This window comes from Malassezia globosa (genome assembly GCF_000181695.2).
Source record: "Malassezia globosa CBS 7966 chromosome Unknown mgl_sf_8.1, whole genome shotgun sequence".
NCBI classification, from domain to species: Eukaryota; Fungi; Basidiomycota; class Malasseziomycetes; order Malasseziales; family Malasseziaceae; genus Malassezia; species Malassezia globosa.
Window position 1 is genome coordinate 221,627 of NW_001849864.1, and position 24,267 is coordinate 245,893.

General features: G+C 53.6%; 12 protein-coding genes across 12 annotated transcripts; 7 read left to right on the plus strand and 5 right to left on the minus strand.

Annotated features, from left to right (window-relative positions):
* Positions 1–78: 78 nt before the first annotated feature.
* On the plus strand, positions 79–2,814 carry MGL_3182 (uncharacterized protein; the record flags this gene model as incomplete). Its single annotated transcript, XM_001729586.1, has 1 exon — positions 79–2,814. The coding sequence occupies one exon, from the start codon at positions 79–81 to the stop codon at positions 2,812–2,814; it is 2,736 nt and encodes a 911-aa protein (XP_001729638.1).
* Positions 2,815–4,324: 1,510 nt separating this feature from the next.
* Positions 4,325–6,667, plus strand: MGL_3183 (uncharacterized protein; the record flags this gene model as incomplete). The annotated part of the gene is made up of 1 exon (XM_001729587.1): positions 4,325–6,667. One exon carries the CDS (start codon positions 4,325–4,327, stop codon positions 6,665–6,667), a length of 2,343 nt encoding a protein of 780 aa, XP_001729639.1.
* A 137-nt stretch (positions 6,668–6,804) lies between these two features.
* MGL_3184 (uncharacterized protein) lies at positions 6,805–7,755 on the minus strand (the record flags this gene model as incomplete). Its single annotated transcript, XM_001729588.1, has 1 exon — positions 6,805–7,755. One exon carries the CDS (start codon positions 7,753–7,755, stop codon positions 6,805–6,807), a length of 951 nt encoding a protein of 316 aa, XP_001729640.1.
* A 216-nt stretch (positions 7,756–7,971) lies between these two features.
* Positions 7,972–9,654, plus strand: MGL_3185 (uncharacterized protein; the record flags this gene model as incomplete). The annotated part of the gene is made up of 1 exon (XM_001729589.1): positions 7,972–9,654. One exon carries the CDS (start codon positions 7,972–7,974, stop codon positions 9,652–9,654), a length of 1,683 nt encoding a protein of 560 aa, XP_001729641.1.
* An 81-nt stretch (positions 9,655–9,735) lies between these two features.
* MGL_3186 (uncharacterized protein) lies at positions 9,736–11,181 on the minus strand (the record flags this gene model as incomplete). The annotated part of the gene is made up of 1 exon (XM_001729590.1): positions 9,736–11,181. One exon carries the CDS (start codon positions 11,179–11,181, stop codon positions 9,736–9,738), a length of 1,446 nt encoding a protein of 481 aa, XP_001729642.1.
* A 580-nt stretch (positions 11,182–11,761) lies between these two features.
* On the plus strand, positions 11,762–13,939 carry MGL_3187 (uncharacterized protein; the record flags this gene model as incomplete). Its single annotated transcript, XM_001729591.1, has 1 exon — positions 11,762–13,939. One exon carries the CDS (start codon positions 11,762–11,764, stop codon positions 13,937–13,939), a length of 2,178 nt encoding a protein of 725 aa, XP_001729643.1.
* A 217-nt stretch (positions 13,940–14,156) lies between these two features.
* MGL_3188 (uncharacterized protein) lies at positions 14,157–16,439 on the minus strand (the record flags this gene model as incomplete). Its single annotated transcript, XM_001729592.1, has 1 exon — positions 14,157–16,439. The coding sequence occupies one exon, from the start codon at positions 16,437–16,439 to the stop codon at positions 14,157–14,159; it is 2,283 nt and encodes a 760-aa protein (XP_001729644.1).
* Positions 16,440–17,675: 1,236 nt separating this feature from the next.
* MGL_3189 (uncharacterized protein) lies at positions 17,676–18,998 on the plus strand (the record flags this gene model as incomplete). Its single annotated transcript, XM_001729593.1, has 1 exon — positions 17,676–18,998. One exon carries the CDS (start codon positions 17,676–17,678, stop codon positions 18,996–18,998), a length of 1,323 nt encoding a protein of 440 aa, XP_001729645.1.
* A 442-nt stretch (positions 18,999–19,440) lies between these two features.
* Positions 19,441–19,980, minus strand: MGL_3190 (uncharacterized protein; the record flags this gene model as incomplete). The annotated part of the gene is made up of 1 exon (XM_001729594.1): positions 19,441–19,980. One exon carries the CDS (start codon positions 19,978–19,980, stop codon positions 19,441–19,443), a length of 540 nt encoding a protein of 179 aa, XP_001729646.1.
* A 418-nt stretch (positions 19,981–20,398) lies between these two features.
* On the minus strand, positions 20,399–21,545 carry MGL_3191 (uncharacterized protein; the record flags this gene model as incomplete). Its single annotated transcript, XM_001729595.1, has 3 exons — positions 20,399–20,927; positions 20,975–21,346; positions 21,376–21,545. 3 exons carry the CDS (start codon positions 21,543–21,545, stop codon positions 20,399–20,401), a joined length of 1,071 nt encoding a protein of 356 aa, XP_001729647.1.
* Positions 21,546–21,777: 232 nt separating this feature from the next.
* Positions 21,778–23,141, plus strand: MGL_3192 (uncharacterized protein; the record flags this gene model as incomplete). Its single annotated transcript, XM_001729596.1, has 2 exons — positions 21,778–21,906; positions 21,963–23,141. The coding sequence occupies 2 exons, from the start codon at positions 21,778–21,780 to the stop codon at positions 23,139–23,141; spliced, it is 1,308 nt and encodes a 435-aa protein (XP_001729648.1).
* A 246-nt stretch (positions 23,142–23,387) lies between these two features.
* On the plus strand, positions 23,388–24,261 carry MGL_3193 (uncharacterized protein; the record flags this gene model as incomplete). Its single annotated transcript, XM_001729597.1, has 4 exons — positions 23,388–23,562; positions 23,708–23,752; positions 23,826–23,969; positions 24,008–24,261. 4 exons carry the CDS (start codon positions 23,388–23,390, stop codon positions 24,259–24,261), a joined length of 618 nt encoding a protein of 205 aa, XP_001729649.1.
* Between the last annotated feature and the right edge of the window lie 6 nt (positions 24,262–24,267).

Below are 24,267 nucleotides of genomic sequence, written 5' to 3' on the forward strand. Positions count from 1 at the left end.
CTTGTGTGGCAAAATAATCGAACGTGCGCTGAATCATTTTCACCGCTAGTGCGAATCTCGCAAACTACCTCCACTTTCATGGTTCGTCGGACTCATGAAACGCCTAGCACGTCTACGGAGGCGGCGATTGACCTGACGGGATCGGATTCCCATGATGATGACAATCTTGAAATGGAAGATGTTGATATGGATGCAGTTGAAATGGATGACGTGGATATTGTGCCTAATGCGTACGCTGATCTATACGAGAATGTCCACAACGACGGCAACAGTGGCGACGGTGACGCCTCTTTGCTCGAGAATGACCGACCTGCAATGCAAGCAGAGTCCCAAAGTCATCTATCTGGTACAATTGAAGTCACTCTAGGGAATTCGCGTGAAAAGAATGGCACGCCGAGAGCCGTGACTTCGACGCCGCGTGATCGGAAAAACCGTCTGCTTGTCCACCAGATTCACGCACTTGCTATTTTGGCTGCTGCGCGCATCCGGAATCGCTGGTGCAACGATGTCTCTTTGCGCATGGGGTTGCAAGATATGGTACCAGATCTTCTTCTGCGCAAGCTACAAGCGATCCAACCTCGACTTGAGCCACAACGTCGTGAGCGCGTGCGTATGTTCGAGGCGTTTTTGTCTGAGCTTGTCCACTGGTGGCACGGTCGCTTTCATGTACATTCTCGGATTGCAGCCGCTTCTGCCTGGAGACAGCCAAGTGCAGAAACGTGGCAGCCAAGACGCGTGACTCCGGGGACATGGGTCGATGGTTGGTGCGTCGAGTCGGCGGCTGAGCGAGCCAAGCGCCATCGTGCTGAAGCGCGGCACAAGCAGCGCCCTGCAAGTGAAGTGGCTCTTTTCCCCACAGGTCCAGGCACATCCACACCGACGTACATGCGTCTTTTGCCTGCAGCTGAGGCGTGTGCGTCGCCCTCTGAACTGTTGATCGCAGCTCATGCACGCGTAGGATCTCGCGAGACAAAGGCAATTCTTTTTTGTGCTTTGTGTCGTTCTTTGGGCATCCCATCGCGTCTTGTCGTTAGCGTTCAAGTTTGCTCGATATCATCTGCATCATCACAGGCTCGCGCACGGTCGATGTCGACCTCAGCACCATCAATGTCTACTGGAACGTGCAATGAGACTGAAGACGTTCAAGAGCACAAAGACGACGACACCCATCTCTATATTGAACCCCTGGATGAGAAGACTCCACCCACAGTATGGGTCGAAGTGTACAGCAAGCCATATCAACATTGGCTCACAGTTGATCCTGTGCGCGGATTTTTCAAGCCCACAGGCCTACGACACATGGAGCCGCTTCCCTCACAGCAGCGGCAAAATAAGCTCGTGTATGTGACGGCATTCGAAGAGGATGGATATGCACGCGATGTCACCGCGCGTTACACGCGCACGCTTCACACGCGTGTGGCACGTATGCGGCCCACAGGCCGGTATGCGGACTGGTGGCCTCATGTCGTGCAAGCACTGCATCGGCCCCAACGACTGGATCGCGATGCCATGGAAGATGTTGAGCTACAAGACGCTGCGCGACGTGAGCCAATGCCAACAAGTGTCGGCGCCTTCAAAGACCATCCTGTGTTTGTACTGGAACGACATCTACACCGTGATCAGGTCGTGCATCCACCGCATCGTGCGGGCACATTCCAAGGGCAGCCGGTGTTCCTGCGTGCGCATGTTGTGCAGCTGCGCTCTATACGCCAGTGGTACAATGTAGGCCGGGAAGTGAAGCCGAATGAAATTGCGCTCAAGTGGGTGAAGCAGCGGTCATACACAACGACGGGCAAACGTCTTGAAGAGCAGGTGCGCGCCGCCAGTGGCGATGACATAACAGAGGGCTTGTATGCTGAATGGCAAACACAGATCTTTACGCCACCGCCAGTCGTGGACGGGCACGTTCCGCGCAATGCTTTTGGTAATGTAGACTTGTTTGTCCCTTCTATGCTGCCTGCTGGCGGTGTGCATATTCCTCATCCGGGCGCTGCTCGTGCCGCAAAGCAGCTGGGAGTAAGCTATGCTGGTGCGGTTGTGGGATTCGAGTTCCGGCGCTTCCGGAGTCTACCCAAGATGGCGGGTATTGTTGTTCCAGCCGAATCAGCACAAGTGGTGCAGGATGCTATTCGGCAGATTGAAATGCAAGATGCTGAAAATGAGCGGGAGAAAGCACAGAGACGCGCATGGAAGAACTGGGGCAAGCTGTTGACGGCCCTGCTTGTCGCCCGGCGTGTTCAGGATGACTATGGTAGTATGATGTCGGTGTCACCCACACAATGCCCACCGAACGGCCGAATAGCGCCACAGCACGATAATGATCAGGCGAATGAGGATGTGGGCGTGCGTCAGTTGCGGGAGATGCCATCGCCACCCTCGGCTGATCAGCCCACGACACAACAGCTGGATGAATTCCAGCTTGGTACTAAGAATGATTCGCTTCTTCCACATGCGCGGAGTGATACAGATCGAATGGATGCAGCTCGCCGAACTGGACGAATCATATCTCTAGACGAAATGATCGCTGCGGAGGCGCAGCTACGTCAAAGGCATAGGAGTCCCTCGCATGAACGCCCATCGGATGAGTCGCACACAGAGGCGGAGCCCCCCCGACAAAGACGCAAAATTGTTCTTGTTCGTCACGCGACTCCAGCCAGAGAACCTATGCACAGCCCGGCACGGACACCAGCGAGTCCCGTGTCTCCTGCATCGTCGCCTGCACGTCATGGACGCCGGCGAAGTGCACGCCAGGCTGCACGTGAGCGTCGCTCGTATGCTGAGGACCCTGCTGATGTACAAAGTGATGTAGAATAAAGTGACTATACACTGGGCGCCATAGAGTGATGCCGCACTTTCCTGCAAACCCAAAATTCGGGCACATAATGATGCGTAAGCATACTATGGGGAACGCCAGTATATGTCTGTGGCGACAGTGTTCGCTGTTCCTCCAGTTCGAATCCACAATGCGCCAGGAGGCTCACCAATTCATCAAGTGTGAGCTCGACCGAGGGAACACGGTCTTGCTCAAAGTGCCAGAGTAATGGGCCCACATTCACCCACCATCCACCGACCGGTAGGACGTGGTTGATCACCTCGAGATAGCGCAGGACGTTTTTGGCCGTGTCGATAAAGTAGCACGTGGCTACAACATCCCAGGAGCCGCGTTCTTCAGATTTCGCATACACTTCAACAAACTCGCCGGCCGCCATGCTAAAGTCCACATGAGGGTCAAGGCTCGCTGGTAGCACGTCAGGGATCGTGACTGAGTGAAGCATATCAGAGGCGGATCGCCAGTTGCTGCTGGAGTGGATGTAAGGAAACAGAGTATGCTGGTGTACTCGGTGCGTGCAATTCAGCACAAAGTGGGCAGGTATTAACATGAAATAGCTAAATTCATTGCCCTGTGTTGCATACCCCAGCCTCGCAAATTCGAACGCAAGGCGACCTAAGCCGGAGCCAGGAACGAGGATGTGTTTTCCAGTACGGTCCTTCGGAATCCGCGCCACAACAGCATCTAGAATAGGCTGGTACGCGAGCAGCCGCTCCTGTGCGCCGGCGTCGCTCCAATCGCGCGCCATTTGCTTCAGCGCCGTACGAACTCGATCTTGGTCATGTTCAGATACACTTAGATGTGGCATCTCTTTTCGTGACGGAATGGACCTTTCTGGCTCCGTAGATCCTGACGGCTGTTCTTCGAGGATTCCTAGAAATGAATGGCAAAAATCAGCCATGCTCGAGAGGACGTCGTAGTTGCGCCGAATCCTATCATCGATCTCGTTGACTCGGCCAAGAAAGCCTGTGTACGACTTTGACGTCGCCGGTGGACCTGGCACATGTGTGTCTAAACTTCGAAGTAGTGCTTGGTGCCCATGTGGCAATGCATAGAAGGAGGCGCGACGCTCATTGTTTTCGTGCAGCTAGGGACGTGTTAGTATGGCTCTGTGCTGTGATGATGACGAACCGAATATGACAAATAATCATGCCAGGCACGCAAAACGGTCTGGAAATGTGCACGTTCTTCATCATGTTCTGATACCATGGAAATGGTGTTAGTGGTCACCTCACTGGATAGGCTCCCCCCACTTGTGCCGTGCTTCGTGTATGCCGCCAGACCACACCCACACACGACACTTGGACATTGTGGATTCGTGCATTCTACGCTGGGTGGTGGAGGATCTAGTGCCATGTATCTCCACATGCAGTTAGACACACACTCACACACTCACACACTCACGCTCACTTACGCACGCGCTCACACACTCACGAAGTTTTTGTTGAATCGTGTCACTCTTTCCACGCATCTTGGATCCCATTGCGCAGCGTCATGGCGACGCAGGAAGCAGCGAAGTCAAGCGAGTCACCTAAAAAACCTTGCACATCATCAACATGGAACGAGGATCTTGAGCACATCAATCGTGAGGAAGATATTTGGGAGGACGACGATGACGCAGGAGACAACGAGACATTCTGCAGTCCGATTACGACAGAATTCTCCCGAAATGCATGGAAAGACGAGAATCGACGATCTGTGGAAACGCCGCTCTTGCAAACGAGCTTTTCGCGAAGGTTATCCGACAGGTTCCAGGAACGGTTCCAAGAGCGACGGAGAAGTGGGACCTTCCTAGCTGAGAGCAGGATTCCGCGCTTGAGCTTTGACGCTGCATCACCTGTACGAACGCCGAGGACTTGGCAGAACTTGTCATGGGGTATGGCGCCTACCCCAACCACTCCTAGCTTGCCTAAACCCTCGGCGTTTCCCAAAGCGGCTCTCCCGAACAAGAAACCGAGTACACCGGCGCCAGCTGACGACCGAAGCCCTTTTTCGCATATATGGGAACAATGGAGCCAAGCATGCCATACGATCCTTGTCGTCCTAGGTGTATCGGCGCCATCAGAGTTTATGGAAGAGGCACTACGCTCTTCTTCCGCACCAATGGGTTTTGTAGAGCCAAACCCTTCGACAGCGTCTGCATCCTATACCACCAATACCGATGCAGCGACGGCGGGAGGAACGCCACCAAAAGCTTCACCATCGCTTTGGAATCAGTTGATGGAGGAGGTGTTGCTCACAAGCAACGAAAGCATGCAAGAGTTCAAATGGGAGCGTGTATCGAACTTCATCGCCATGCCAGTGTGGATCGAGAAGCTGATGTGCATCGGTGTGCTTGTGAGTCTCAACGCGTACCTGTACATGGTAACGATCTTACCACTGCGCTTCGTCGTTTCATGGATTCGCTGGGGCTACAACACTCTTTTGTGGTTCAAGTCACGACAGAAACTGTACCTGAATGTGTCAAACAAGTGTGACATACTCAAGGGCTTGCTTGTTATACAGACATGCTACATTCTCTCGCGCATCGCAGATGCAAGCAAAATGTACCACAGTGTGCGTGGCCAAGATACCCTGAAATTGTCGGTCATTTTCAGTGTGTTAGAGATCAGCGACCGTCTGTGTAGCTCATTTGGGCAAGATGTGCTTGATACATTGTTTTCTCGGCGAACACTCGCGAGGCGCAGTGATGGGTCCCATGCATACCTGCGGATTGCTGGATACTACACGCTGTGCCTCGCGTACATTGTGTTTCACACATTTGTGCTCCTCTACCAGCTTGTGACGCTCAATGTGGCGATCAATAGCTACGACAACCAGCTATTGACCCTCTTGCTTTCGAACCAGTTCGTCGAGATCAAGACAACAGTCTTCAAGCGCTTTGAGAAAGAAAACTTGTTCCAGCTGGCATGTGCCGATATCGTGGAGCGGTTTCAGCTGTGTGTTGTGCTCGCGGCGATTGGATTGCGCAATCTGCTTGAGTTGTCTGGCGCCTTTGCCATGGGTGGGACGGGTGCTATGGGCCCACTGCCGACGAGCTTTGAGCTCTATCCCTACGTGAACGTGTTTTTCCGCACGCTGAATCCCGTGCTGACTGTGCTTCTTAGCGAGGTTCTCGTGGATTGGCTCAAGCATGCATTTATCGCGAAACAGAATCACCTCCGACCTGCCTTGTATGGCCGCTTTGTCGATGTGCTTTGCCGAGATATCCTGCCTCCTCGCTCGTCTGTGGCTCTCGATGGACACACACAGCGTCAGTCATCGTTTGTGGACCAGAGTCCCCTCGCGATCCGTCGTCTGGGCCTCGCTGTCCTCCCGCTCGCGTGCGTGTCCATCCGCATGGCTAGCCAGATTGTGTCGATGCTCTTGGTCAAGGACGTCCATACCTCGTCTGACCCTCAACGTGCGGCTCGCGCCACAGCTGCAGCTTCCAGCACTGCATACCACCAGCGAGGCTGGCTCCGGCGATGGACCGAGCAACATAGTCAAGCGTGCATGGTCTGCCTGGGCCTGGTATTCGTATGGCTTGCGTTGGTCTTGCTCAAGCTCCTGCTTGGCGCGTACCTTGTCTCGTACGCCATGCGTCAATATACGTCGTGGCAGGGGCGCGAGGCGGAAGAGAAGCGCAATGCAAAGGGCCGTCCGCCCATAGGAGAGACGCCTGCTGAAATGGTGCACAATGCACAAGTGGCCGACATGGTCGATAAGCGAGACGACAACGCCACGAAAGTCGGTCTTTACGGTCAGCAGCAGGCATCGGGACGTGGCGCGAAAAAGGGTGATATCTCGCTCCTAGACGTACAGCGGTACTCGCTTGTTGGCTCCCGACTGTGGTAGGCCTATATTACACGAATCACTATGTGTGGGCGTACGATCGCCTTTAGCTCTGCTGCGAGGCCGATTCCCAGCGTGGTAGCCGGGTTCATTCTCACATGTTCCCAGGCCGGCTCGACTCAGTTTCGTCATTTGCTTCGTTACTCCTTGGCTTTCTTTGTCCTTGCCCCTTCTTGCTGGCGTGCCACAGAACCACGCTGCTTTACAAGACGCCGGTGGATGATCGGCACTAGCAGACACACAAACAAGACGGCGGTGCACACCGCTTTGGCCTCGCGGGCTGATAAATACGGCAGGTGCGTCGATCGGTGTATGTCGGGTTTGTGTGAAAGAGCAAGCCAGCGAGCCATGCTCCGTGTAGGACGTGGAAGCCACGGCAGTTTTGCGTGCAAGTTCCCACTCGTTAGCACGAGAAGCAGGAGCGACACGGTAGCGCCGCCCACGAGGTCGGCATACAGGAGGCGAGACGGCTCGTGGATCCATGCTGGGGTCCTCAGCTGCCAAATACCCATGGGTGAGTGCAGTTGGAAAGCGGAGGCAATGAGTGGCATTCCCGCAGCGAGCAGCGTGCCTGCGATGACCTGAGCTGTCCACGACTGTGCGAGCACTGGATGCGGATGCCGCTGGATCTGCGCAAGACCGACATTCGCCATGCCCTCTGTGCGGCATAGCGAGTCGATGCAGGCCAGGCCAATTTCGAGCCAGAATGCGCCTGCCGGATGTGTATGTAGACGAATCAGTTGATGACCCAAGCCCGTCGTGTACATAATGCAATGCACGACTGTGTACAAACAGATGGCCACGGGTGACATGAGCAAGGGCGATGGCATGCCCAGAAGAAGTGCAAGCAGGCTTGATGGTGCAAAAAGGGCTATCAGATTGAGTACGCAGCTTTGGAACAGGCCCAAACGCCCCTGTCCCCCTCCGCACAGCATGCGTGTGCCGTGGCTCATTCGAACGGCATGAGCGAGAGACAGGATCGCCACGGGTATGTACACGTCGTGTACATGAGTTTTTGATAGCAGTTCTTGCCAATCTGCGACAGTGGCGAGGATGTAGGATGAAAAGAGCGGATCTGTCTCGGGATGCATGGCAAGCCAAGTCAGTTCCGCGTTGGGGCTGGAGAAAGAGCACGGACTTTGTGGAGTGGGCTTGAGCTGCGCGAGCTAAAAGCCAGTGGACCTTTTTTTTTTCTCGTGCACTGTTTGAGTTGCCTCGTGGCGCCCATCGACGTAGCAAGCGGACATTTTTCCATCCATCCCTGTGGTGCACACACTTCTTGTTGTTGAGGAGCGACGTGCAGAACGATGGCAAAACGACAAGCCCATCATGTACAGCCTGCTGAAAAAGGAAAGTCTAAGCAAGAGGCATCGATTCTCGAAGATGAGGAAGCACTACATGAAGGTGAAGACGAGGCTGGGATCTCGCAGCAAGGACTGGATAGATTAATGCGCGCGCTAGGTCCAGATGATTTGTCCGAGATGGACAGGGCCATGTTGAGACAGATGTCTTTGCAGGGTAACGATGAGGAGAGCGATGAGGGCAACGAGGATGACGAAGACCTGATCGACGACGAAGCAGAGGAAGTCGATGGCGAGGATGACGATGATGAGGACGACGAGGATGGCAAAGACCTGATCGACGACGAAGCAGAGGAAGTCGATGGCGAGAATGACGATGAAGAGGACAACGAGGATGACGATGATCTGATCGACGACGAAGCAGAGGAAGTCGATGGCGAGAATGACGATGAAGAGGACAACGAGGATGACGATGATCTGATCGACGACGAAGCAGAGGAAGTCGATGGCGAGGATGACGATGATGAGGACGACGAGGATGACAAAGACCTGATCGACAACGAAGCAGAGGAAGTCGATGGCGAGAATGACGATGAAGAGGACAACGAGGATGACGATGATCTGATCGACGACGAAGCAGAGGAAGTCGATGGCGAGGACGACAATGATGATGAGGACGACGATGACGAGGAAGATAACGCAGACGAACAGGATGAGAGAGAAGATATGACAAGCACTCGTGCATCAGCACCGAAGGATTCTCTTGCAGCTAGTATCCTGCGAAGTGGCCTTGTGCCTCAGGAAGAAGACGACGAAGAAGAAGAGGAAGAAGACGAAGAGGAAGAAGACGAGAATGGCGATACGTCAATCCCACTCGATGCCGTTCCCACCACTGCGACGCTCTCAGAAGAAGCGCTCGCCTCGCGATACCATCGCATTCGCATTAACAACACTGATGCACTTCGACGGATTTACGAAGACATCCGTCTTGGCGGTGGACCAGGCTCCTCCAGCAAGATGCCGTGGATCGAGACTATGGTCGTTGTGCATGACAAGGCAATCAAAGACGAGGTGCCGGATGCACAGAATGATCTTGATCGTGAGTTGGCGTTCTACCGACAATCACTCGCTGCTGCTACGCGGGGACGCACGCTTGTTCTTGAGGCCAATGTGCCATTCACACGCCCTAGCGATTACTTTGCCGAAATGGTCAAGACGGACGAACACATGGAACGCGTGCGACAGCGCCTGCTTGATGAGTCGGCGGGCATCAAAGCGTCTGAAAATGCCAAGCGCCAGCGAGAACTCAAAAAGTACGGCAAAAAGATCCAGACAGAGAAGCTGCTGGAGCGCCAGCGGAACAAGCGCGAAATTGAAGACAAGGTCAATTCGCTCAAGCGCAAGCGTCAGTCTGGCATGGGTCTCGATGACGATGAGTTTGATGTGCAACTTGAAGAGGCACTCGGTGAGCGCAAAGCTGCTCGGCACACGTCGGCGCCAAAGATGAGCCGGCAACGGCGGAACGAAAAGTTCGGCTTCGGCGGAAAGAAGCGGCACAACAAGTCGAACACAGCAGACAGTACCGACCAATTTGGCAAAGCCGCGCGCCGAAAGCCAGGAGGGGGGCCAAGGCCCAAGTCGAAGAAGCCCCAGCGGCCTGGCAAGTCGAGACGCGCCGCCCGTCGCTAAACTTGGGGCGGCCCAATCTGCATGCATCCCAGAGCCTAACGTGCACATTTGCGTAGTTTCGTATAGCTACATATACATACACTATGAGTCAGAATCGGTTCGTGCACGTTTTCCACCAGATGATGTCAGATTGCTTTCGCGGCGCATGCGCTCGTGCTCCTCAATCTCACGGTCAGCGCGATCCATGTCATCTTCAGAGGCGTCGCGATCATGATCCGGCTCATCCTCCATGTCCTCATCATCGTGCACAATGAAGCCGTCATCGTCGTCATCTTCGTCTTGATAGTCATAGGCAGCTGACGCACGGCGCCGCCCAGATCCATGTGCAGATGACAATGATGAAGCGCCACCAGCTGCAGTGCCATCCTCATGGTCACCTGTATCATCAACATTGTCGTCATCATCAGACCATTCCGTGACATGCATGCGCCCACGGCGGTGCCGGATCCCATGCCGCCGCATGCCCAAGTCCAGGTCGCCCTCATAGTCGTGCGCGTCTCGCATGGCCTTGACACGTTCGCGAAGCTTGCGTTTCTCAGACTCTTTCAGCTGTCGCTCAATCCGTTCCTTTTCACGCTCAGGGTCCATCGTGCCGAACATTTCAGACGAGGCAACTACTCGCATACCTCGCTGATGCCGGATCGCACTTGCGATGCGGCTGTGCGTGTCAGAATGTAGGCCTGGCTTGAAGGACAGCGACGTGCGCACAGGACACTCAGCCTCCAACACACCCTCTTCAGCATGCGGCACGTAGATATACGTGAGGGGCGTGCCTTGCGCACTTGGCTCAGCATGCCGAGTCATGTCAAAGAATTCACTGCCGATCTGCAATGACTCGGTCCCATCATCCCAACGAACGATCCGCGCATTGCTCTGTGGCGTAACGCGACTGGGACCTGCCTCTTTCCAACGCCACCGAACCGTGGACATTGTGCGCAGGAACTTGCGCGCTTTCTGATCGCCCGTAACTGAATCATACTCGTGCTGCTGTGGCTGTTGGTGTTGTTGTGATGATTGTTGTTGTTGTTGTTGTTGTTGCTGTTGTTGTTGCTGTTCATCTTCGTCATCCTCGTTCCACGTAGCTGGATCAAACGCTCTGTCCGCATATCGAACAAAGTTGGGCAGGCGCGCTAGCAGAGTCTCCTTCGTTCGCCGCACCGGCAGCTGCGGCACATTGATCCATGCAGTCTGCTCTTCCACGACGGCAGGCATCGCATGTGTCGACGCATCTGCATCGTCTTCGTAGTACTCAAGTGCTGTTTTACCGTTGTCGTTGTCGTCGTTGTCGTCGTCGTCGTCGTCGTCGTCTTCGTCATTCTCGTCGTCATCTCCTCGGTGGTCACCACGCGCATTTTCCCCTTCATTTTCACTTGAATCGTGAGAATCGGCTGTTCTCGTCGATGCAGTGCGCGACGCCCACGTCGGTGAGTCATCACCAAACAAGTCGTCGGCGAGCTGCGATCGGGCGTCAGCCCCTGTGTGGGCGCCTGTGTTGTCGCCAGAATCGGCATCTCGTTCAGAGGACATGTGCAGCGCAGTACGCACGTATCAAAGACGCGCGCACGATGTTATGAAAGGCACAGGTGCACGGAGTAGGTAGTCGCTGCAACGAGGGCCTGCGCTGGCCTTGCCTCCCTCGACGAACGATCGATCTTGTGATCATCGGCGCTGCCCTGACGTGCGGTGTATATCACGTGATCTCGTGCCATGCCGTTTCTCATCGATCAGAGTGCGTAGTGCAGTGCAGGCACGGCGCCCGGCGCTGCAACACACACTCACATTGACGTGACTCGGCTCCCTCCTCATAATATTCTTGGGCGCGCTACTGTTGACGTGCAGCCTGGTCTTGTCACTAGATCCAACTACTCTGTTGTAATAGGAATCCTTTACTTTTGCACTGCCTTGAACTTGAAGGACTTGTGCTCCTTGTAAATCTCGCTTCCAAACAAAAATTAAAAAAAAAAAAAGAGAATCACCCACACATACGTTCTTGAGGACAAGCAAGTCGCATTGTTGGCTCTTTTCTCCTACGAACAAAAATGACGGGCGATGCTTCATGTAAGTGTTTTTTTTTTTTTTTTTCATCTAGGAAACCCTGTTGTTGCTAATGCTATCAGCCAAGACACCTGCAACGCCAGCTGAACGAGTGGCATATAAGTATGATACAAAAACGTTGTTATGGCTTGCGCACAGTCCGTTAGTGTGTATGCCGGAAGGCATGGTGCCACTGGAAGTATGGTATGGATCATGGAAACCATATACACCACGACCCTTTTCTTCATCTTTGCAGCAGGCGGGGCAGCGAGATGGACGGAAGGATGGCCGCGATGGGTTGCATGAGGGTATGAATGCGACGTCAAGCCGGCGGGAACCACAACTACGTGGACGCCGTGGTCAGCTTGATGATGCTGGCTCGGAGCGACGTAATGTGGGCTTCAAGCCAGCGGACTTTGTTCCCGCCACGTCCACAAACTCGCGCACGCGCACCGGCAGCAGCAAATCTGACGCCGGCTCTAAAAATGTGGAAGACGATGGGCGGACCTGGCGACGAACGAATGAGGCTGCGACATTGGCCGTACCATTGCACTCGTCATCAGCATCTACATCAGATGCTGCTTCTTCGGGATCTGTGACATCGGCGCTGGCGCCCATGGATGCACATGGTCCCAAAAGCATGCCGGAATGGATGCAGGATGAGGCCCACGTGGCCAAAGATGCTCCTGCTCGTTCGCAGTCATCGCGCTCAACGCCTGCGCCCACGGGGGTCGAGTCGATCGAAGCTTTCAAAGCGCAGATGCGTGAGAAGGACCGCCGTGAAGCTGCTGAACGCGGCGACTCAAACGCGCGCAGCGAGCTTCGTGGTGCGCGTTCAGAGCGTAGCATGTATCAGGACCTGGCGCATGAAGAGACCGAAAGTGAGCATAGCAGTCGTTTTGCACGCTTCTTCGACGTGAAGGGCGAGACGAGAAGCCCACAGAGCGGCACATCGTCACCATCCGTGAACAAGTCCCTAGATCTTTTTGGCATGTTCCAGAGTCTCAAGTCGCGCGATACCGACAAGAGTTTAGACGCTACGACTTCAACAGGGACCAAAGATGTTGGCACTCCATCCATGACGGCTACCAACACTGCATCGCCGTTGAGTCAGTCCGCCCCTGAGGCATCGGCGCCCCTCTCTACATCACCCGCGGTCACACATGCACAGCCGCCTGCGTCTTCAACAGCGTCTTCAGTCTCATCGGCGGCGGCGGCTCCTTCGCTTGCGGCTGGCGCTGCATCGTTCCCACGCACGTACTCAAGGCCTGCATCAGAGTCGCCATCACCCTTACAAACACCAGCCTCAACGGTACCTTCCCAGAGTACTCTGCCTACACATCCGACACTGCTGCAGCCAACCATGGATCGATTCGCATCGAGCGCATCCGCGCCATCGTTTCCTGGTAGTTCCAGTGCCCATGCCTATACAAATGCCAACATAAGCAGCGCGGCGCCCAAGCCGAGTGCTGCTGACATGGCCTCTATGCAGGTTCTGATGGCAAAGCTGATGAAATCTCGCGCGCAAGCCGGTAGCTCCAGTACGTCGGCGAAGGATGCGTCCTCTCCGCTCGCCTCGTCATCGCTGTCACCAGCCGCTGTATCTACGCCTGATGGCCACACCTCGAGTCCGTCACTACCGGCTCAACCACCCCCAGGTATCGGTGGTGTCCCGCCAGGACTTGGCGGCCTACCAAGGCGGACGGGTGCTGCCATGCCACCACCGCCAGGCATTGCTGGGCCGCCCCTGGGTATGGGTGCATCTCATGCCTCCTATGTGTCACCAGGACATTCTGTACGTCCTCCAACTTCATCGAACGCTGCGTCGCCACATGCAGTGACATCCTCATCGCCATCATCCTCGTCACATGCCGCATCAGGCACAGCAGCAGCTCCTATGACGTCGATGGCGTTCTTGCAATCTCTCTTACAGCCATCGACGCGGTCTATGCTTCAAGTACCGCCAAATGCACCACCAGCTGCTTTTCCACCGCCACATCCTGGCATGTATGCGAAGAATCCGCCATGGGCTGGTTTGCCTCATGCCGCCCCTCCTCTACCGCCTCCAGGGCTGGGATCTGTGTCACCACATGATCTTTCACGACCAACGCAGCCTCCTTGTCCTCCTCCTCCTCCTCCTCCTGGCATGAGCCAACCGCCAGGGATCGCCGGCAGTGCTGGCGTTCGACCTGCCTCTCCAGCTCCCTGGCTCGAGGAGGCGTCCCGTACTCAACGACCACAGGATTCATAGCACGATCGTCGTCGATGCATCTAGAATGTGCCTGATTTGAAAGGCCTGAGCAAAGCAGACCTGTATCTTCTCTCGACCCGACCACTTGAATGGATTTCTCTTTTATATTTTTTCTACGAATTGACTAGTACGGGGAGAAATGAGGGGGGGAGAGGGGAGACGGGGGTGGCGATGTGAGGGACTAACATGAGTAGGAACCCAGGGCCTAACACGTGTCTTAATCGAGAGCGCGGGTCACGGCACCGGTCGTGGCGGAAGCCGCAGCCGCAGCCGCAGCTGATGTTGATGGAGCCGCGGCTGAGGATGTTGGCGTTTGTGTCGACGCGGAAGGGGTCGTAGCCATAGATGATGCCGATGCAGGCACTGCATGACCAAGTGGTGGCAGCGTGATGCGAGACGGAGGTTCAATGAACATCATCATGAACGCGCGACATACCAGAGACACGAGTTGGTCCCACGCGCCTTGATAGCTGGAAGTTGGTCGTGATGATAATGCGACAATGACGCACCACCAGATGTTGAGCCAGATGTAGATGCGGGTGCACCTGGTGAATTGGCGTGCGATGGTAGCATATGCTGAGTATGCCCTTGACCCCTGGTGTTGATGATGCAACAGAGACAACGGAGAATTGATGCGTGGCGAACCGGGTGGCGAATTCGCTGCACTCGCGGGAGCCGAACGGGTCGCCACCGAAGGCGGTAAGTGCGCGAAATATGGCGGCGTCGGCCGCATCTGCGCACTACCACTGCTACCATCATACGTCGAGGCTGCAGCTCCGCCTGGAGCAGCAGAAGGCGGCGCGTCCCATCGGGTACGCAAGGAACGCGGCGTTGGCCAGTGAGTGTGGTAATGCAATGAGGTCGGCGACGCAGGCGCCTTCACTTCATGCACCATGTCGTCATGCGTGTCTGCGATCGTCGTACTTCGCTCACCCGACGTGCTCGGAGGCAGCGACGGCGTATAATGCGAGTTCGTTCCATAGTGCAAATGGGACCGACGTGGTACATGCGCCGATGCACCTGCATCATTGTATGGGTGCGCACGGAATCGCAAAGAGCCATGATGCCCATTGCCAGCCGTATGACTCGGTCCTTCCGTTGGCAATGATGCGAGGGAGCCATGCGACGACACACGTGGCAAGTCTACAGGTATCCGCGCATTCGACGAACGGCCTAGCACAGGCGATGACGTGCGCGAGGCCAGTGGGCTATTTGGCGCGGTAAAAATCGACATTGTCCGCAACGGACCCAGCACAGGACTCCCTGATGGCGTCCCGTAATTGCTTCGCACGTGTGAGCGGAGAGGCACCATAGCTTCTTCATGGTGCGGCTCCAGTTCGTGATGTTGTGGCGGCATGGAATCGTCCCAAGTGTTGCGGGACGGAAGCGCTGGACCCGGCGACACGTCCCGGCTACCCGGGAGGCTCGCATAACGTCGCGGTCCGTACGCAGACGATGTCGTTGCTGGTACATAATAGTGCGACGCGTCTCGCTCATATCGTTGGTCACGGTAACGGTCATGGTAGTATGCATAATCTGCATGCCTGTGACGCGCATGCTCATCAAGGTACGACATGGGTGGCGGTGGCGGCGGCGGTGGCCCATACACGTATGGATGCGGCGCCACCGGCACAGGTGCCTCGCTTGCAGAAATGCCATAGCGAGCATCCTCAAGCATGGCCCAGTCGTGCTTGACAGATGACGGTAACGCATGCTCGCGTGCACGCATGGCGTGCTGCACTTTTGACTCTCGTTCTTGGCGATGAAGTTCATTGAGCTCACCCGTCGCGAGACTTGCGAGTGTCGACATCTCACTATCGCCGCCACCAGCGGAGACAGTTGGAGGCAGTGCCGACGCGAGAGTAGGATCTGTTGCGATAGAGACGCCACCGCCCACAGCTGCATTCCCAGGTAGCGAGGCCATAGTCACTTTAGCCGAGGGAGCACCATACGCCGACGCATAAGGGCGTGTCCTGGATGATGATGTGGAAGAAGATGACGACGACGATGATGACGATGGGACATTAGTATGACCAGAGTGCCACGAAGTGTCGTGGGTATCATGCGCCGAAGCATGCGGGCGCAAGACCTTCGAGGCACCTCCGCGTCCACGCGGAGCACCGCGCGTCCGACGACGAGCCTGGGAGCCTCGGCGAGAGTCATCAGAAGAAACCGCCGATGGCGCATCCCCAGGCGCAGAGCGCTTGTCGCTAGAGTGAATGCGTAGATGCCGTGTCAGTTCGTCACTCCGACTGAACCGTTTATCACACCCGGGATGCGTGCAAGCATGCGGCTTTTCGCCTGTATGTGTGCGGATGTGGCGTGTCTGATGCTCGAGACGATAGAAGGCTCGCGTACATAAAGGGCACTTGTACGGCCGCGGGATTTGTGACTTGTCCACCGCAAGCGATGCCGAGGAAGCTGGCGCTACCGCTGCAGTTGTGCCTGTGGATGCGTCATTTTTCGTAGGCGCATTCTCTCCTAGCTCTTTTTCTTCCATGTAGAACAGCGCCAGCAAATGCTTACACGATGACGTGAAAAGGGCTTGTAGTAATCGAGGATGTGGTGCACTAGAGCGTTGCAATAAAAGAGCAGCACAGATAAAGCAATCGCTGTTGTCACCTTGGACTTTCTTTCCGCTTAGTTCACAGACAGCCCCCCCCCTTGGTTGTTGCGACGCTCTCCTCGCTATGTATGTGTCTCCGCGTCAAGATGGATAAGAACCCCGTAAAAATATATATCAATTTTCTTGTTCCCTACCTACCCCTCTCTCCCCCCCCCCCCCCCTCCCCTTTGGGTTCACTTTTGCACTGGCCCCTTCTCCGACCTAGATTTTTTTTTTGCATTTGTCCCACAATATCAACACCAGTCTGTCCACAGCCTGTAGGATACGAAATATCGGACCTTTCCTCCCGCAACTCAGTAGCCTTTCCCCATTTCCTTCCCCACCTATCAACACACACCTCCCGCATGGATTACGTCTGTCGAAATTTTTGTTCTGCTGTGCGACAAAACACGTGGCTGTTTTCCCCCCCGTAACGGTGCCGCGTCTTCCCCATAGTCCCGCAGCAGAAATGGCACATGAAAACGTGCGGGTGCTAACCTCCACACTTCTGCGTCACGTCCACGTCAGCCCCCATTCCCCCGTGTCACTGCGCACATGCATCCACACACATGTCACCCACACCAAACGTGCGCCGGCCAAATTCGGATGCGCTGATGTAATTTTCACGTACATCTGGCGCCACATCGTCCGCATGTCTCCGGCCTCACCGTAACGCATGGGCCACAAACGCCCATACGCCCGCACACACGCCACTGCGCCACGCGCGATGCATCGAGGGAAATTTTGGCACTCATTTCACCCGTGTCTGCGCAGAACAGATAGGAAAAAAAATTATAGCACAGTTGGCTCGTTCGTCACAACTGCCCGCCACCCGACCATCCTAGATCATGTCGAACAATAAGGTTCCTCTGACCAAAAATACCACTCTAGTCGGTATGTTGAGGCGCTGCTCTACAAAGTTACTTACACGCACAGTCCTGGGCGCTTCAGGAGATTTGGCCAAGAAAAAGGTACCGTTTCTCACCCTCGTTGTTTGCGCCCAATTCGCGTTTTCTCTCTGATGGACTTTAAGTACTAACGATGGCTTAGATTTTTCCATCTCTCTTGCGCCTGTACTTGCACAATGACTTGCCTAGCGATATGACTATCGTTGGATACGCTCGCTCCAAAATGACGCAAGACGAGTTCAATAACCGCATTTCATCTTTTTTCAAATGTTCAGAGAAGCAGAAGAAAGAGTTCCTTGGGCGGTGTCATTACATTGCCGGTCAATATGATGACGACCAGTCGTTCCGAGAGCTTAATGCAAAAATCGTGTCATTGGAAGACGCACGACACAGCGAGCATCGCCATCGCGTCTTTTACCTAGCGCTTCCACCCAATGTATTGTTACCGGTGTCGGGCCAACTACGCAAGCACTGCTACTCTGAAAACAATGTGAATCGCATCGTGATTGAAAAGCCTTTCGGACGTGATCTTGAGTCGTGCAAAGACATGCTCGAGAAAATGCGGAGCACATGGAGCGAGGCTGAGACGTTCCGTATCGACCACTATCTTGGCAAAGAAATGATAAAAAATATTCTTCCGTTCCGTTTCGGCAATGCTTTTGTTGAGCACATGCTTAACCGCTGGATGGTTGACAACGTTCAAATCACTTTCAAAGAACCATTTGGCACCGAAGGACGCGGTGGTTACTTTGACGAATTTGGCATCATCCGCGATATCCAACAAAACCATCTGTGCCAAGTATTTTCACTGTTGACGATGGACGAGCCGGAAAACTTTACACCAGAGGCCATCCGTGATGCGAAAGTCAAGCTCCTTCGCTCCGTGCGTCCCATTTCAAAAGACCATGTCCTCCTCGGTCAGTATGCTGCAGCAAATGGCAAGCCTGGCTATAAGGACGATGAAACAGTTCCAAAGGATAGTAACACGCCGACGTTTGCCGCAATCGTGCTGCACATTGACAATGAACGTTGGCGCGATGTGCCTTTTATCATGAAGGCTGGCAAAGCCCTTGATGAAGGAAAAGCGGAAATTCGCGTTCAGTTCCGCGACATTGAGCATAAACTTGATAAGATTGAGAGAAACGAGCTTGTACTGCGTATCCAGCCAGGTGAGGCTCTCTACCTGATCATTAATGCGAAATTGCCTGGCATGGCAAGCACCACTGTTCCTGTGGAACTGGACTTGACGTACCGTGATCGGTTCCAAAATGCTTACATCCCCGAAGCCTATGAGGCGCTTATCCTTGACTGCCTCCGTGATGAGCATGCTAACTTCGTGCGTGATGACGAGCTAGTCGCAAGCTGGTCTCTCTTTACTCCTATCTTGAGCGCCATTGAAAAAGGTGAAGTCCCTTGTGTGCCTTACGACTACGGGTCGCGTGGCCCAGAGCAGCTCAACGACTTTATCGGCAAGTTCGGTTACAAGCACCTGGATAATTACACATGGCCTGGAACAAATGCCAAAGAAGCTGCTTCTAAAGCCTAGAAGCTTTTTTTGATTCTTGGCTGTTGACATCGATGTTTTTGGTGCATGCAGTTATGTTTATCAATGTAAAGTGCTTGGTGGAAATTTTTCTTCTTTCTTGCGCGCACGTCCGACTTGCAATAGTATGGTCCTACTTGGATGTGGTCTTTTTCGACGCGTTGGATGACAGTAGGTTATTGACTATATAGATCCATAAATAATGCTTACAGAGATAGCGTGTTACAATTTTTTTCGGAGAGCGAAGATGGGAGATGCGATAGCGTCATGTAACCATTTGCAGAGCGCCTTACATGGCGAACACAGAATTAGTACATGCTTTGTTGGGTTTAGGAACGAGTCAGTGCCTCGTGCCAACCAAGCAGCGAAATATTTCTTTTAAAACGACGCCAAAATTGTAAAAACTATTGACGCAAAATGTCATGCTACCTGCAACACGACGTCTCTACAGCGAGGCCTTCTTGATGGCCTCATTGTAGCGGGCCTCAGCCTCCTTCCAGTTCACAACATTCCACCATTGCTTGAAGTAGGAGGCCTTGTCGTTCTTGTACTGCAAGTACCACGAGTGTTCCCAAATGTCGCTACCGAGGATCGGGTGGTGCGTCACAAGAGGGTCCTGGTCTTTCGTGGTCACAATTTCAAGGTGACCACCCTTGCTGAGACCAAGCCAGCACCAGCCTGATCCCTGAATGCCAGCCGAGGTGGCGTTGAAGTTCGTCTTGAACTTCTCAACATCGCCAAACTCTTTCTCGATAGCCTGCTTCAACGGACCATCGTGCAGCTGACCACCGCCCTCACTTTGAGGCGCCATGTTCTTCCAGAAGAGCGAATGGTTGATGTGGCTACCACCGTTGAACTTGATGGCACTCTGTAGCTCAATCTGCTTGCGGAGGTCACCGTTCTTCTCGGCCTCGGCGAAAGCCTTGTTCGCAGCATTCAGGTTGTTGATGTAGGTCTGATGGTGCTTCGAGTGGTGAAGCGTCATGATCTCGGCAGCAATGAACGGCTCGAGAGCATCGTAAGCATAAGGAAGAGGTGGAAGAGTCACGTCAGCTGCCAAAGTTAATGACCGAGTTCTATTGAGACACTTTTTCGTACGTACTCATGATGATGTGTATGTGAGAAGTTACATGGCCCGAACTCGTACGGCCAAATGTCGAGACCCCAGCGCCGATAAATGGCGACATGATGAGGCGTCCCCGGCTTTAAAGCCAGCCAATCAGCGCTTTTAGAGGTGTGCTCGATTCATCTCATGGGCCACACATATTCACGTGAAGGCGCTTACGAATTCCTGCGGCGCTGAACTGAACCAAACGAGCCCCTACGTAGCCTGTTGGCCTGTAGGTCTGTACAGCTGAGGGCCTCCGTTAATCAACATATAGACTGCAAATTACACATTCTATTTATGTGGAAACATCATCATGATCCGTAGCATCAGCACTGCGAGAATCTTGGTCCACCAAATCGAGGGATCTCGACGCATCGCGCCGACGTGCGCGTGATTTCATCAATGCCTCCAGTCGCTTCCGGCGAACGAATGAAGCATTTAGTGGTACCTCCGTGCATTCATCGTCTGCGCTAGATTCATCGTTGCGAGAATTGCTTTCATCGGAATGTTCGCTTGAAGTGTCTCCGTCAGAGCTGATAGAGACTGGGCGTGATGGCTGATTCCGCGCAGATGAATTATCTATCACGGAAACACTCGAGTCAGACGAGACAGATCGAGATTCTTCATCGGTGTGCTCGCTCTCATTGGTACTAACGTTGACATCGTCACCTTCGTCGACATCATCATCGACAACGAAGTCGTCCAGCGAGCCTGCGTCTTCATCATCGTTGTCATCATCAGATATCATATCTGAGTCATCGTGCACATTTTCAGAGGCATGCCACGCACGCTCTTCTTCAGACAAATTTTCGTAGATAATGCCACTTCCATATTAGTCGACTTGTTCATGACAGATTGCAAATGAACATACCATTCTCGATTTGTACACTGGCCTTCAAGGATTTCACTTGAACACATGCCACAGCGAAGCACTCCATCGTCTTGGTCACGAATGACATGATAGAATGTCGTAGGGTCAAAGAGTCCATCCCATAATGACTGCTGTATCTCGTTTGTCGATGGTGCTGTTCCCCGATAATTATGAATTGCTGCAAGAACATCTTTTAACGCCCAAAGTTCTAAAGGGGGTGACACGATCTGGGCACGACAGCTTGGGCATACTTTCTTTCGGCGCACAAGCCCCGTGCGTCGCTCTTCATATGGATCCTCATTCACTTCTTGTGCCACAGAGAACCACGACACTAGACATGACGCACAGAACACGTGCCCACACGGTGACAGTCTGGATTGAATTAGTGTCGCAAGACATACACACAAGGACGATCATATAACTCAATACATATACCACACAAGAGCCCCTGCTCGATCTGCGCGAGTGCATCTTTTGCATGATTCTGATAATCATCATGTCCGTTCGCTACATCGTCACTATCACTATCCAGTTTGGGTCGTTTCCGGATCCCAACACTGTCAATGCGCATCACACCGGACGTCAGCCTGCGCGCTGAGCACACGCGTGTTCTGGCGTGAACGAAAGAGGCGGGGTGAGCCGGTACTGATGTGTCACGTGATGTTGCCGCAGCGGACAAGGTGTGGCCAAACAGAGAATTGGACGTGCAAAAAGGGAGGGGAGAGTAGAGGCGAGGTTCGCGGTCACTGAGTCGCCTAAACGCAGGTGAAACCACTTAGCCAGTAACCAGTTGTGGAAGGACGATGGAGAACGAGGATCTTATTGATTACGAAGAAGAAGTGTCAGTGCCCCCCTCTGGTACTACGCAAGCCGACACAAATGCTTCGGCAGGAGCAGCTCCAGCCGGTGACGGTGACGAGGGCAACAAGAAGGTTCGTGTTGAGTTAGGCATTGGGAAGTATGAGTTTGTGTACTAACAAACATGCAGGGTAGTTACGTGGGTATTCACTCTACCGGGTTCCGTGACTTTTTGCTGAAACCAGAACTGCTCCGAGCCATCAGCGATCTAGGCTTTGAGCACCCATCTGAGGTGCAGCAAGAATGTATTCCTCAGTCGATTCTGGGGATGGACGTCGTGTGCCAGGCCAAATCAGGTATGGGTAAGACGGCCGTCTTTGTGCTGGCCTCGCTCCAGCAACTGGAGCCTGTGGATGGAGAAGTGTCTGTGCTTGTGCTGTGTCACACGCGCGAGCTTGCATACCAGATCCGCAACGAGTATGCGCGTTTCACAAAATACATGCCCGAGGTTCGTACATCCGTCGTCTATGGAGGTACCCCCATCAAGGAAGACCAAGCCATGCTCGCAGACAAAGCAAAGTGCCCCCACATCCTTGTCGGAACACCTGGCCGCATGAATGGTCTCGTGCGCGACAAGTCGCTTAAGGCTGGCGATGTGAAGCACTTCGTGATTGATGAGTGCGATAAAATCTTGGACAACTTGGACATGCGTCGTGATGTGCAGGAAATTTTCCGCGCTACGCCTCATCACAAGCAGGTCATGATGTTCAGTGCTACGTTAGCGAAAGAGATCCGTCCAACATGCAAAAAGTTTATGCAGAACCCACTCGAAATTTATGTGGACGATGAAACCAAACTTACGCTCCACGGTCTTCAGCAGTACTACGTGCGACTGGAAGAGGCGGGGAAGAACCGTAAGTTGAATGACTTGCTCGACACATTGGAATTCAACCAAGTGATCATCTTTGTCAAGTCCATTTCTCGTGCGAACCAGCTTGATCAGCTCCTGCGCGAATGTAATTTCCCATCCATTTGCATCCACGGTGGTCTGCCACAGGACGAGCGTATCAAGCGCTATCAACAGTTCAAGAACTTTGAGAAGCGTATTCTTGTGGCTACGGACATCTTTGGTCGTGGTATTGATGTCGAGCGCGTCAACGTGTCGATTAGTTACGATACGCCCTCTGACGCAGACTCATACCTGCACCGCGTGGGTCGTGCGGGTCGATTCGGAACGAAGGGATTGGCCATTACGTTCGTGTCGAGTGACGAAGATGCAGAGGTGCTCAAACAAATTCAAAGCCGCTTTGAGGTGGCTGTGCCAGAACTGCCGGAAACCATCGAGGCTAGCACATATATGAACGCCTAGGTGTTTTTTTCGGTTTTAACGTTTGTAGTGTAATAAAACCCTATTGGTTGCTTGTTCAAGCTTGTATGCCCTGGTGCCATAATGAAGGCTTATTCATGACGAAATGAGCATTTGGGCAGAGAAACACAAAGGATTACCAGCTTTCATGTCCCCCGACAATTCTAGGTAGGGCGGCTATTCGGGCAATGCAGCGATGGGTGTATTTTGTGGAGAGCCTTGGCAAGCTCGCCTGACTGGTCTCCCACCATGGCGACTGACCGTAGCCCCGATATTTCAGCGCCTGAAAATGCAGACTTTCAGAAAGTCGAGTATTGGGACAAGCGCTATGCGTCAGAGGCGGAAGACACCGATTTCGACTGGTTTCGGAAAGTATGTACAAATGCTCGAGTTTATTCACACCTACTTAGTATAGTGATATCCAGTATGTGTGCGTGACTGATGAAAAGAATGCATAACACCCGAGACACATATTTCATGAGCTCGTGCCTGATCGAAAAAGCCGGATCTTGATGCTGGGATGTGGTAACTCAAGTACGTCGTTGGTATCTTATCACGTAACAAGACAGCCCTGAGCAAGGACATGCTGGATGATGGTTACACGAACATTGTGAGTATGTATCAGTCAAAGATCAAGATATGAGGATGGGGAGAGGAGTGAGAACAGGAGGTTAATTTCATTCTCAGATCTTGACTATAGTTCTGTGATTATTGAAAAAATGCGCGCACGCGTACCAGAACTAGATTGGCGCATTATGGACATTCGCGAGCTAGAACAACATGCATCAACACTGGGTGGCCCTGGCACTTGGGACGTGATAGTCGACAAAGGTGTGTATTTTCTATTGTTTTATCTTATTTACAAACAGGCACGATGGATGCCCTCATGGCAGAGAATGGGTCTGTGTGGAATCCTAGCGAGCAAGTGCTCCAGAATGTGGCAGCCGAAGTCCAGGGCGTTCTACAGTATGCATACTCGGTGATCGTTTGTCAGCGTACTTACGCACAGCTTATTGAAACCTGCCACGGGCCTGTTCCTTTACTTCACATTCGGTCAACCACATTTTCGAAGGCCGCATATGCAGCGCGATGCATGGACGATCGAGACTCGAGAGCTTGGTGACATGTT